The sequence below is a fragment of the Pseudochaenichthys georgianus genome, chromosome 1, assembly GCF_902827115.2.
Source record: "Pseudochaenichthys georgianus chromosome 1, fPseGeo1.2, whole genome shotgun sequence".
NCBI classification, from domain to species: Eukaryota; Metazoa; Chordata; class Actinopteri; order Perciformes; family Channichthyidae; genus Pseudochaenichthys; species Pseudochaenichthys georgianus.
In genome coordinates, this window is record NC_047503.1 from 28,688,394 (window position 1) to 28,702,249 (window position 13,856).

Here is a 13,856-nt window from a genome sequence, read left to right on the forward strand (position 1 = left end):
GGAAGCACTGGTTTATGGTATCACATGCATGTACAAAGTGATCCTCTCAAGACTTGATTATATGATATAATAATGGGGTCTTACTGGAAGGGGTGCTGAGGACAGGATTCGGACGCTGGGTGGGTGAGGGAGCTGCAGCTGTGGCATTCTTCACTCCGGTCACTGGACAACAAGGAGAACAACGTAATTAATTACATTAATAACTAAAGCCTGCTTTTCGGAACAGTGCGTGTTAAGGTATACCCATCCTAAAATAAAAATCTATTTTGTGTATGGGGGTTAAGAGGTGACTGACCTTGTACATCATCATCGTCCTCAGTGAGGTCGATGACAGAGCCTTTTGGTCGCGAACCTGGAGCAGCTGCTTTGGACGGAGTAGAAACGGTAGCCTGGTTGTCTGAAATAAAAGAAAAGGGATAAATGTTGAGACCCAAAAATCCACAAACAACTTTACTAATACTAAATACTTTACTGATACTTTGCCAAGATAAAGACAATGGATCAGGCAACACAAGTTACTGTTAAGATGACAATGTAACAATACACATGCATGTCTGGTAAACCTTTAGAATAACCAAAGGGTTTATTGCTAGTCAATCAAACTTTGAATAACAGTAATAGGTCAAATGGTAATATTACTAATTATTAGGACTATGATTTACTGTTACAAACATTATATAAACTATATTAAGTATTTGTTAGTAATGAAAATATTTGTAAACCTTTGAGAAATCACTTGTAAAACATCTTAAAACTGTACACAGATATTTGGACCAGATATTTGTTACACTTTATTAATGGTTAATAATTGTAAATATTATAGAGACATCGCTTCGATGGCTAATGTCAAGTTGCATCTGGGTTAATTAATATACATTTTTTAAACATTGTTAATTATTATTTCATTCTTTGTTAACAGTAAATACATTTAAACTAATTTATGATGGTTATTTCAACCAGTGTGTCACATCTTTACATTTCTCGTTTTTGGGACTGGCCTAATGGCTTGACAGCCTGAGTTTTACAAGTTGCAGATTGCCACAGAGACACAATATACACTTTTGAAAGACAATAGCCTTTTTAATCAAAGTGCCGCCCTACCTGTCTTTGATGTGAGAGATGTCCCTTGTGGCGGTCCTGGAGCGGTGGATCCTGTAGCAGCGGGCCCAGAGGTTGCCGGTGAAGAGGCTGAAGACATGGCTCCCGCTACAGACACAGACTGAGCCGGGGCCCTGGCTGTGGTCACAGATACCCCTGCATTGGGTGTAGTTATTCCCCCAGCACCACCCTGGAACAGAGCCCGGGCGATAGAGATCTGGGTGGGGGACACCATGCCAGTGGAGGCCTGGAACGAGGGGACGGTGGCGACAGTGGGACCAGAGGCTGAGGAAGTGGTAATAGCGGAAGCAGGCTTGAGTATAAAAGTGGTGGTGGTAGTCGTGGTTTTGGCCTTGCTATGGGACGTGGCTGCAGACAGAGAGGAGACAGGGATGTTGACCAGCATTCCTCCCTGGCCGTTAGTCATCGATAAAGGCAGCTGGATGAGGAGCGGCTGGCCCGCTGCCATCATGCTGCTCCCGCTGGGCGTCTTCAGCAGCGTGCCGGTGGAACTCTGGGTGGTGATGCCACCGGTCAGGGTGGAGCCAGCATTAGAGGTGGTGGTGATCAGCTGGAGGATGGGAGCCTGTGAAACCATGGCAGTGGAGGTGGGCGTATGGATCAGACCTGTGGTGGAAGCAAGCAGGAATGGATTTGCTGTAAATAGGAAAAAGTAAAAGTTTTTTGGAAAGTCAAATGAAGTGAAACTGAGGATTTCAAATGAACTGCATTTTGTGCTTATAGGCTGTAAAGAAATCTTACGATATATGGACACGACCTTGAATATGTTTGCTGACCTTGATATTACTCGTTGTGTTTAAATTAGGGCTGTCAGTCGATTAAAATATTTAATCGCATGATTGTCCATAGTTAATCGCAAATTAATCGCACATTTTTTATCTGTTCTAAATGTACCTTAGAGGAATATTTTTCAAGTTTTTAATACTCTTATCAACATATGAGTGGACAAATATTCTCTATGCAAATGTTTATTATCATTTGAACAATGACAAATATTCTGATGAATATTAAACACAACAACCTCTGAACATTACAAATATTCGCCTCAATTCAACCTGGAACCTCTCTCATTCAATAATACAATACAGTGTGTGTGTGTGTGTGTGTGTGTGTGTGTGTGTGTGTGTGTGTGTGTGTGTGTGTGTGTGTGTGTGTGTGTGTGTGTGTGTGTGTGTGTGTGTGTGTGTGTGTGTGTGTGTGTGTGTGTGTGTGTGTGTGTGTGTGTGTGTGTGTGTGTGTGTGTGTGTGTGTGTGTGTGTGTGTTGGAGCTATGTGCAACTCAAGGCATATGCTCGAACGGGAGCTGCCTGGACGCTGCAATCATGTTACGCGCACTATCCGTGCTGACTTTTCGTACAATGTCCCACTGTCTGGCTTCCTGCATAAAGTCAAGTGCTCGGCGCAGTTGTCGGCGAAATGTCGCTCCTCTGTTTTCATTTAACCAGCTCCTTATATCCGTTAGCGCAGCTAGCTAGCACCAGATGCTAACAACAACAATACACGTAAGGTCTCTCTCTCGCTCGAGCCACACATACACACACCCTCCCGGTCCTCCCGATGGCCAGTCGGTGCGTGCCGGTGAGCGTGGAAGTGTGGTCTGCTGCAAGCAGGCAGCAGGAGCGGGGCTGTCAGCATCAGCTTGTAGATGGTATTTTAAACTAGATGCGCTCTGAAACTACGGGGCGGCCGAGGAAAAAAATACACATGCGTTAATCGCGTTAAAATAATTAGTGGCGTTCATTTTGTTTTGCGTTAACGCGTTATTAACTTGACAGCCCTAGTTTAAATGCATTCCATTTTACATAAAAACAAGATTTATAAGAGAAAAATATACATCCAAATATTCTTAAGAAATGTCATTGGTCTTTAAGGTGTACGTGCATTATTATGCCATGTATACCAGTGACATTGTCAAAATATTAGGAAAATATATTTTTCTTCATTCTTTTTAAGTTATTGTGACAGGCCTGCTCCTTTTTACTAAAGTCCACACGAGGACGATAACGCAAACGGACCGCAATCGTTATCAAAAAAGTCTTCCGTCCACACGCAGCAGGAAATGATTGTATAGGCGTAAACACAGAGCCGTTTGCCCCCCCAGAGCGGTTCGTTTGCAGATCTACCCACATTGGGACCCGTTATCGTTATCTTTTTCTGCGTTTCCATGTCGGCCTTGTGTGGCCGAACCGTCTATCTGATAGTGAACTGTAGCAGATACGACCGTTATCGTCCTCGTGTGGCCGGGGCTTAAAGAGCCTGTGACAGCATCCCAACAACTGTTGTGCAATGAAATATTGGGCTACTAGTAATCTCGAACCGTCAGTTTAAAAAAGAAAAAGCGATACCGTTCCGTTAAATATCAATAATTTCGAACATCGCGGGGAAATTCCTTCGACTCATTTTGAAGTTTTGGGGGAAGCCGGAAGTGACGTCAATGCGGGAACGCTTCACTGTGCGGCGAGAGAGCCAAACACGGACAAAGTGTGTTGTCATGCGTAGAAATGGTGAATTACTGAGATTAGGCACGTTAATAACGTTTTAATGAAGTTGACTACAGTATATTCATATTTGTCAGTGCTTTCATGTCAATTTGGCGAACATAAACATAAATGATCGTGGTGAAGATGATGATTACATTAGGTTTAAAAATCGGTAGTGAGAGCTACTGAATTTCCTCCCGTCGGATTTGATATAAAAACAAATCGATTATTTTTGTAGTTGTAAACTCAAGTGGATGAAACTACATTTATTAGTGCTTTCATGTCAATTCGGCGAACATATGATACATTAAATGATCGTGAGGATGATGATTAAAAATCGTTTGTTTGTGCCGGTCTGCATTTCCTGATGAGAAAACAAACCGATGCTTTTTGTAGTTGTAGTACACCAACATGGATTAAACGTGTGGTTTTTTTACCACAATGTTGGGGAAATTAATGGATAAAATGCACGGATTATTATTATTATTATTCCCACTCCGATCGGGACACTAGGTCCACCGTTTCCCCGCAGCGAGGCTCCCCCCGTTGACAGTTTACGTGGGCTGGGTGCAGTGGCGGACTGGCCATCGGGACGAATCCCGATGGGCCGGTACAGAAGTGGGCCGGTCGGATAAGTCACCAGCACATCCCCCATAGGCGGCGCGTGAGGCTCAGGTTTGAGAAGGCTAAATAACTTCTTTTACCTGACGCTGCCCGCCTCCGGCGTCTATAGAAAAGAGATCAACTCAGTGTGCGGAGTTTAAATCTCTCAAGTCATATTACAGGATAAAGGAAATACAGTTTAAACTGCCGTATGCAGAGAAGACGCCGACGTGTCGCACTTATCATTCATATTACATCATCAATCAGATCATCGATCATATAATATCATAATATATAATATATTTTCTTATCCGAGTCAGCTTCTCCAGCCTCATCTGGCCGTGCAACACTCACAGTGTCACATACTGTATGCAGAAGTATTATTTTAAGCAACACATTATGTTGACGAAACACTCGAGACAAATGTAATTAAAGTCAGATCCACTCGTGTCTTAGACGTGAACGCGCTCTCAGCTGGAGAGAGAAACCCTGGCTTGATTTACCGAGTTGATAACCAGCGTCGTAGGACCGCTTAGCGAGATCTCGTTTGTTAGTTTGTTGTTTAATTGTTAGTTAGTTTGTTACTCAAACATATCCAGGGTCTGTTGAACTGGCTTCGTAGTACAGGGCACAGGTGGCTAGCAGCACTAATGTCAAAGACACAGACATTATACATTATATTTGTATTTTACCAGGATGCTGTGACACAAATATTTACATATTTACATTTACTATCTATAGCACCCGCCGCCCCTGACATCCCCCACTCCCCCCGTTGACAATTTACTAGCGGTACCGAAGTGGGCCGGTCGAGAGTCCCGGGATGATTTTTAGTCCCATTCCACCACTGGCTACATGACCATATGATCGCCCATATTGACGCACCTCATTCCTAAACTTCTAACAGATACAACATAAACCGATCCTTCAGCCTCATATGAGCTCTCAGACACGTTCAACATTAAACTGTCATCGCTGTCTGAGCTTGCTGCTGTGTGCACCATCGTGCGTTTACATGCAGATGCTGGGATCCTGGACGGTGCAGCTGGAGCGCTGTGCCCGCAATGACGTCACATATCATTTGGCGGGACTTGAAGAATCCCCGAGAAGATCCAGAAAATTGTCAACATTGAAGGGCAGATTAATGGTTATCAAAGTACAAATATCCAAAATCAGTTCAGTAACGGTTTTCAAGGGGACAATATTTACTCAAATTGATGGGTTTGGATGATGGGGGAAACTCCTGTCACAGGCTCTTTAAGAGTCAACTTAAGGGTGCAGTAACCAGAAACGGATCAGTTATCAAGATATCCATACATTTTTTATTGTGAGCAGCACGCATTGAAGTGAAGACCTATCCTGGCATGTCATGGACAAAAGACAGGTACGCATCCACTGCCGTCAAATTCAAATTACAAGCTGACAGGACACTTAAAGGATGAGTCTGTAAATGTTCCATTACTATTATTGTCAATAAATCCCAGACCAAAACCAACAATGAGTTTGTCCCTCAATTCTTTCTCACTTTCTTCTCACTTTCTAAGCCTGTATGTGGCACTCAGCTCCGTACGACGTTTTCACACCAACTTTGAATGAATTTGCTAGTACATTTTTAAAGCAGAAGGGCAGCGTAGGTCAAATTGATTCAGCGACCGTGTTAATGTTGATGAAGGCACATGTGCACTGTGTTTGGCTACAAAGGCAATACAACATCAAGTATAAAAAAGATCTGCTACTCACCACCTGTTGAGGGCGAAGTAGTTGTTTGGATCTGCTTGAGCTCCATGGAGGTACGAACTGGCCTGTTTAGAAAGATCACTCATGCTTAGAGCTATTTACAAAAGGACAATGACTGAATGTGGCATTGTGCTGACATGTATTTTTATTACATACACAATATATATCATAATTGAATTAAGAGTTCTCACCAAAGCATTTATCAATATGCACGTATACAGTAGTTGAACCATTTCAAATGTGGGGCCAATTTCCTGACTAACTGTTAAAGGTGCCATGTCATGCTTTTCCGGTTATTACCCGTCCCCTTGTGTGTTATGAAGGTTTTTATGCATGTAAACGGTCTGCAGACCTCAAAGTACACCCTGTAGCGAGTACAACTAACACAGAAAATACCTCCCCAAAACGCCTCGTTGGAGATTTCTCATTTTCCAATGTTTCCTTCCTGGGTATCGCTACGTAGAGATACCCAGTAGCCACGCCCAGAGCTATGGCCGCACCCTCTGCCAGCCTTTCACGAAACAAAGCTTCCCAAACCTTTCAGCGATTCATGCCGGATATGTACAGCGTAGGGCACTGAAGAACGCTGCTGTTCCTACTTTGTTTGGACCAGCGGGAGATTCGGGTACAGACCCTGCAAGTATTTATTGTTGTTTGTGTATTTATGATGTTTAAAACAAACAAGGTATCTACCACGACTGTTTAAATGGGTAAACGTTTTTCGGGCTGCTAAGTTGGGATCGCGGAGAAATGCTCTCCGCAGGCGCAGACCCATTCTCACAGCGTTATAAACCTTTTTCTTTACTTCGGCTGTGAGTGTGTGTGTGCTCAGGATGAGTTTCGCTTGTTCTTGCTGTATTTGTTTCGCCGACACGGAAGCCCTGTCTGCTCCTCATAGCAGCTCCTCACTGCTTGTTGCTTGACCAATCAGAGCGCACTGGGCTCACGGGGGGGGGGGGGGGGCGAGCTCCAACAAGCCGTTTAGGACAGAGAGTGAATACCGGTGAATACACATACTTTACAGAGATGCTGTATGAGAAACCAATGTGAGTTTGGAAAATTGCACAGTATAAATCTATTTTAGTATACCTCAACAATGGAATTATGATCAGTAGAAATGGCCATGACATGGGACCTTTAAGAAAATTTCACAGATTCACATCCCTCAGTGAAATACATTATTAAAGAACGCTGACAGAATGAACGAATTACCTTGCAACATATACTCGAAAAAAATCCGCTGTTTTCTTAACTCGCAGAACTTCATTGATAACGTTTTGAATGTCTCGCCACTGGTAATAAGTCAGTATGGGGAACCGACGGTCGACGTACATCCTCATCGCCCTCCTTAGATTCACAGGCAATGCGTCCTTGCCATTTGAACCTATATAATTGACCTTCAAGAGCCAGTCACAGTAGATTTCATATGTGACTAGATAGCGGAAAATATAGGATGCGTAGCGGTCATGTCTGGGTTTCCCTGAGCTTCTCTGGCAGTAGTGGTACAGCACAGACTCCATGTGGGGCGTGATTGAGCGGAGTTCAATGTCTGCCGTGCATTTTCCTTCACTTAATTCGGCCAGTTCATTTGCCATATCGACATTATTTGATGTATCTTTATTGTCATGTTTCTCCTCTGTTTCCTGTTCTTCTTTCTCCTTCTTGATAGACAGAACAGGAAGCTCTCCACCAGAGGGCGCCACTTCCTCTCTGGGCCCCTCAGGCTGCAGCTCTACTTTCTGCCGGAGCACGCTGTTGGGAGGAGAGGTGCAGTTTTAACTACACTCTGCACGGCCTGAGGAAACGCTTAGGCTTCACATTGTAGAACGTCACAAGACTCAGGACCTGGACCCAGGTGGGTTACTGTGCAGGTGCAACACACAGACTGTCATGTGTGTTTGTTTATTCCAAAACAAGTCTTAAGAACTATTTGGAAGAGTTTTATAAAGCTGATCCAGACAAACCGAACAAGGGGCATGGAATCTTGGTTTCCAAAATGGTATTTGGAAGATATCTTTATTCTGTATCTGTGATTACAGATAGCAACCCAGGACAATGTCATCTATACACGCTGTGAACGTCTCCATGTGTAGTACTGGCTTCAGTCCGGTATTGTCACGTTCATACAAAGACCAAATGATATTCACTCACAAAAACCAAACAGCAAGTAGTGCTGTATGATTCAAATATAACATGTGTAATGCATTTATGTTGAGAATGTTGATAAATGTTTTGATTTGAAATGTTTAGTCAGAGGATGAAATGGTCTGGCAATACCAAATAAATCCCAGACAAGGACTTGGAGGTCATGCAGACACTTACCGTTGAATTTGAGAGCTGTTCACAACAGTCACAGTCTTGGCAGCAGCAGCAGCGGCAGCAGCAGAAGCGGCAGCAGCAGAAGCGGCAGCAGCAGATGCGGCAGCAGATACAGCAGCTAGCGCCTGTGGAAATCAGACAGTGTCAGATATATATCAGAAACAAACACTGGAATACTAGGTGTGTAGCAGGGTTTCCGCTAGGATTTTTTCTTGCCGGTCAAATGTCCGTAAAAATGTTATTTTACCGGACAAATTTGAAACTTACCAGTCATGTTTCAAAAATAATAATAAGAATTGTGTAGCAGAGTTTCCATTAGCAGGTAATTACTGGACTATGACCGGATATGCTGATGTTTAAAACTCAGTTAATGGGGCTCTTTTTTATATTGCTTCAGTTTATAATCGTAACAGATCGAAAAATTCAGATTCATTCTTCAATAAATGATTCCACAAACAACATAATTATTACATTCAAACAAACTACTTGTAGTAGATGAAGTACATTATTCAAAAGTTTACATTAACTTTGAATAATAACACGGGAGAAACGGATCCTCTCTTTTCCCCTCTCTCTCCCTTCCTCTCTCCTGACAGCCGTCAGTTTCTCATGCAGCTCGCTAAACAGAGGGCGGGGCTTCAGGTGATCATGCAGAGCTCCATGTCTCCGTCTGACTCAGCAGCTGATCTCTATCTCTCTCTCGCGTCCGGTTATACTTCACTCACGCTTATGTCCATATCGATCAGATCCAGATAATGGTCGGCGGCCAATCGATCGGAGCATCCCTAATTATTACCGGACATTTTGAATTTACCGGTTTTTAATCCATTTTACCAGCTAAAAACCGGTAATTACCGGCTAACGGAAACCCTGGTGTGTAGGAGTGTTTAGCATGCAACAAAAGAAAAATATGTCTTACCTCCTGTTTCCTTTTGTTCTCTGACGCCTGATTGGCCTCACCAAACTTTTTCGTTAGACGGTTTATCTTGGCCTAAACAAACAGTAGAGAGGAAGGCACTTAACTACATAGCACTAACCAGCAAAATAGCATCTTACACTACTGTGTGTGTAAATGTAGGTTTACTTAACAATGTTACAGTCTACTTACTTGGAGTGTGTTAATGGCGGTTTGGTGTTTAGTAGCACACTCGATCTTGTCTACTCTTTCCTTCAGCTCTTGGAAATGTTTATCATAAAGGCTCTGCTCCAAGGCCTTCAACCGCTCTTCTACAAGATGCTGCACAATCTGGAAAACAATATTAGAGAAAGGGGTTAAAAGGCATAATTAAGTAAAGATGTATCCATTGGTTTCCAAGGAAAGTTCACTTTGACTGAAGAGAAAACATGATGTGTATCAGGGTAGGTGCAAACCTTTTCAAGTTTATCGTGACTGCCAGCCTTTGTAGTAAATTTAAATTCCAGTTGTGCCTCCAACTCCTCACGCTCCACTTTGGGTCTCTTCCCCTCACGTTTCACGGCTTCTACATCATTTTGAGATCCCTCTGATAAAGTGCGCTTCAGTCCGGAGGTGGAGCCCTTTTCCTCTTGCACTTTGGGAAATTAAGGAAAAAGAGATCTGTTATTCGATGTGAGCTTTTAATTTCCCTAAATACTTTATATTGATTTGCTTTCTGGCACTTATCTATTTTAAGGATGTCTCAGTCACCCTATGCAAAACTTATTTCTAAAACATATATCCAGGCTTCGGATTGTAGACAACACATATTTAACAGAAAGCCTTTCCATTGCCTTACATTCCAAGTCTACAATGGTACAAGAACAAGGTCTGCATTTATACAATAATAAATGACATGTCTAATATAACTGCTTGTGGTTCATACCCTATATCAATGTAGAGAAATTATCTTGAAGCTATCAGGAAGATTGGTGCAATTCGCTCTCTCATACCTGTATTAGATGGTGGAGTGGAAGATGGCCGAGATGTTTTTTTGGTTTTTCCAACATCAGTTTTTTCCTTTTTGGTCTCTACTTTCACTATATCCACATCCATCTTTTCCTCATTCATTGATCCTTTCTTAGCAGCCTCCTTTTCACCCTTTACGTTTTTCCCATTCTCCTTTTCACCCTTTACGTTTTTCCCATTCTCCTTTTCAACCTTTCCTTTCTTCCCATCCTCCTTTTCAACCTTTACTTTTTTCCCATCATCCTTTTTGACATCCTTGTCTTGTTTTATATTGTTGGAAGAGGAAGCTGGTTGAGATGAGGAAGGAGAAGTATTTGGGGAATCAGAAGTGGTAGTTTTGGGGCAAGAAGGCTTTTCAACCTTCGTTTTGGTTGTGGGCGCCTCAGTGTCCTTGGCCTTTGTAGTGTCTGTATCCATTGGATCTGTGCAGTTAGATCCTGGAGGGGGCAAACATGGAGCCAAACCTTCAACCGAATCCTTTTGCAAATCCTTAGCGGGGTCCTTTGTTGTAGTTTTGTCATCCTGGCGAAGAACAAAATAAACCATTGGTTACTTACTTGATTTTTGGATTCTCAATCTATCCACACCTCAACATTAACGTTGGTTGTCTGAGCAAAATCTTGAATAAAGCCCTATGAGACAATGTCGGGGAAAAAACGTAAGCATTTACCTCTTCCTTTTCCAGGGCCGGTGTCACCTCAGATTCTTTTTCCTTGTTTTCCTTAGATTCTGCAGAGGATACTGGAACGGATTCCTTTGATGAGGACAAAGACGAACCTTTCTTGGACTTTTCCTCCTCAATCTTTTTGAGTTCTAAGTTCAAGGAGTGGAATGGAGATGTGGAAGGACTACACATTTCATCCTTAGCCTTTGAACTTTGTGAAGAGGAAGGTGAAGGAGACAGATTTAGGGAAAGGAAAGTAGACGGAGAAGCAGGGGATGCAGCTTGAGGGGAGCCTGAGTCTGAGGCGTTGCTTGGCTCTTTGGACCCTGCTTTTTGTCCATCCTCCTTGTGCGTGCCATTCATTAGAGGTGGCGAAGCAGTTTCGGACATCCCCGCAGCTGCTGTCAACAAAGTGCTGTGAAGGGTCTCCAGTTGCTGTCGGTCACTGATCTTCATAGTTTTCCTAGCACGGAATATCTTCTTCTTCTCCTCGGTCACAACAAGTTCCATCGCTGCCTGTGGAGTGAAAGGAGATATTACAATGTTAAATATGTGGTTAAGATCTATAAACCCCTATTGCTAGCTGCAATAGGAAGCAGCATAGTGTCTATCGCTTATGAACCTGCCCTGGACTTAACGCACTGCATAGGGGAGAAATGGCTGCGGAGCTTCAGAGCAAACACTAGAGGTCTCTGTTGAGCCCTTTGGCTTTATTGTTTGTTCTTTTCTAGAAGGTTCTCCTGTCACCAAGATATGATTCCAAAACTGGTCAGTTCCCGACAGTCTGTTTCTTTACTAAAATGTGACAAATTTAGACCGAACCTTCATGTGTGAACACCTTTTGGTATATCTGTTCTATGGGGGGTGCAGTTAAGGTGCAGCTCACTAAGCAAGAAAGGCTTTTTAATGTCAGTGATTAAAGCTTTAACTGATCTCTCCAATTCATTTTTTCTTAATTTCTTTCGATTAACCGGTTGATTTCATGTTTACCTAAACCCCTGATTCAGAGACTAGAAATTACATTGAAGTTAAAAGCAGCAACCCAAATCTGCCTCCCATCCCCCCACGTTCCTATTGGTTCAATCTTCAGCCAATCAGAACAGGCGTTTAGAGGCTGTGTCGGCAGCAGTTAAGAGGTTATGCAAAACCAGGAGGATTTTCCTTACATATATTTGAATGTTTCTTACATTGTAGTGTTGAGGCTAGTTATGAGATTGTATACATGTTTATTCAATATTCATCTCATATGCACATATGAATGTGATGATTACAATTAGATTGTATGAGAGTCAGACAAAATGATGATGAATATGTGTGCTTCGGGAGAAAGTGAAAAGTTAAAATCACAATTTACACTGAGTAGCGAAATGGAGTTGCTGTGATATAAAACAAAAGGCAACAGAAATTATTGAAATAATCTGTCAGTAACTCACCTTCAACCCGAAAGGTTCTTCCTCTTGGGTTTACCACCAAATTCTTTCGAAAACCTGAGAGAAAAAAAGAGGGAGAGATTTTTTTTAGTACAGTTTATGTACCATAACTATTCAAAATAGGAACTGTAACCGAGCCCTTAAAAGACTTCAAAAAAGGAGATGAATGTATTTGAGGGTTACTTTACATTTCAGCAAACCTCACTGTTTTATTTATTTAGAATGAACCCATAGACATTAAAGACAAGTATATATCGAACGATTAGGTATTTTCTGAGAATGTTGCCAAAACAAAGTGATTCAACTATTTCTCCAAGCCAAACAGCAGGTAAAGGGATCCCAATTCAAGACGTGACACGTTAACCAATCACACAAAAAGGTGAAGAAGAAAAAGATTCCAGACAGAACGGACAGTACGAGGCCTCAAACTGCAGGAGAGGTTTTCCCATGCCGCAGTTGGTCCACAACAATCAGCGTTAACAACAAAAAGCAGACATATTCTAGATACTAGTTAAATCTGTCTGTTGGTATAAGCCAAGGAACAGAACACAAAGCCGCTTATCCTTCACATAACCGCTCAAATCTTATCTGGTCAGAGCTGCTTCCGCTTCACACCGTAAAGTGTGTTCGTTTTACTGTTACCGCATTGCTAACAGAGCCATCTGAAGGCCTCGATCTCCAACATATTTGAATTAGCTATGCGTACTATTTTTGCAACTTGGCAGGTTGTCACGTGCATAAAGAAAATACAACTTCACTCAGGAGACTGATCTGGACTGACTTTACACAGTAAAACTCAGCAGCACTCTGAAGTTGCTTGCGCATACACATATCTCCTTCTCTGCTTTCATACCAGCTACAATGCTTCCTGCATTGGTAACAATCCCTGATGTAAAAACTAGTGAGAAAATATTTCTGCAAAGTTGCATTAAACTTGACCTAGGAAAGCAGCATGCAAAAAGGTAGCATTATCAGATATTAATCAATAAATAAAGAGCGTTGCAAGCACGATAACTGGTACATATAACATTCCCATGTTATTGCACACTGCGCAGTGCACAGTTCCCCCTCCCCCTTCCTACGGCCTCATTTGCTGCGCCTGGTTTCAGTGCAGTAACTCAAAATGGCCGTCAGCTCTGCTGTTTGCTGCCAGACTGAGCTCTCAGAAGCTAGCTGAACTGTATTCTCTGTCAGTCATCAGGTTGCAGCACAACCCTGATTAATAAAATGTTCTATAAAGCCAGATGCTTAAGAATGTTGACAATGCAAACAAAATGTAGTATAAATTATATTTGATTAAACAAATTGGATTTTATATCTAAGTTAAACATTATTAGAGAGTGATATGTATCTCTTTATTCAGCTCTGTAGAAAAATGCTATAGCTAATCCTCAGACTTTTTAGTTGCACTTCGCGACCTTTCTTATATATAGGCAGTTATGTTTGAGTCCTGTTTAATGGTATAGATTATATGTACAGTATCTACAAAAGCAGCATTCCAAGCAATAGCACGCATTTTTATGTCAAGCTTATAGAAAGCTTTCTGTAGCTATGTAAGTGAGTGCACTGCTGAACCTCGG

At 42.2% G+C, this 13,856-nt stretch overlaps 1 protein-coding gene across 5 annotated transcripts in view; it reads right to left on the reverse strand.

The window, feature by feature from the left end:
- The window catches only part of atf7ip (activating transcription factor 7 interacting protein), a 34,465-nt gene that overhangs the window by 3,038 nt on the left and 17,571 nt on the right, over positions 1–13,856 (reverse strand). For 2 of the 5 annotated variants that reach the window (XM_034081926.1, XM_034081934.2), the window contains exons 2-13: positions 12,280–12,333; positions 10,853–11,362; positions 10,167–10,704; positions 9,630–9,808; positions 9,367–9,504; positions 9,178–9,249; positions 8,262–8,383; positions 7,152–7,691; positions 5,943–6,004; positions 1,102–1,755; positions 296–397; positions 85–162 (exon numbers count right to left, since the gene is read on the reverse strand). In XM_034081926.1, the coding sequence (XP_033937817.1) occupies positions 85–162; positions 296–397; positions 1,102–1,755; positions 5,943–6,004; positions 7,152–7,691; positions 8,262–8,383; positions 9,178–9,249; positions 9,367–9,504; positions 9,630–9,808; positions 10,167–10,704; positions 10,853–11,356 (2,989 nt within the window). In that variant the 5' untranslated portion in view covers positions 11,357–11,362; positions 12,280–12,333. The remainder of the gene's footprint in view (positions 1–84; positions 163–295; positions 398–1,101; positions 1,756–5,942; positions 6,005–7,151; positions 7,692–8,261; positions 8,384–9,177; positions 9,250–9,366; positions 9,505–9,629; positions 9,809–10,166; positions 10,705–10,852; positions 11,363–12,279; positions 12,334–13,856) is intronic. The other 3 variants (XM_034081951.1, XM_034081969.1, XM_034081960.1) reach the window with 3 other exon arrangements.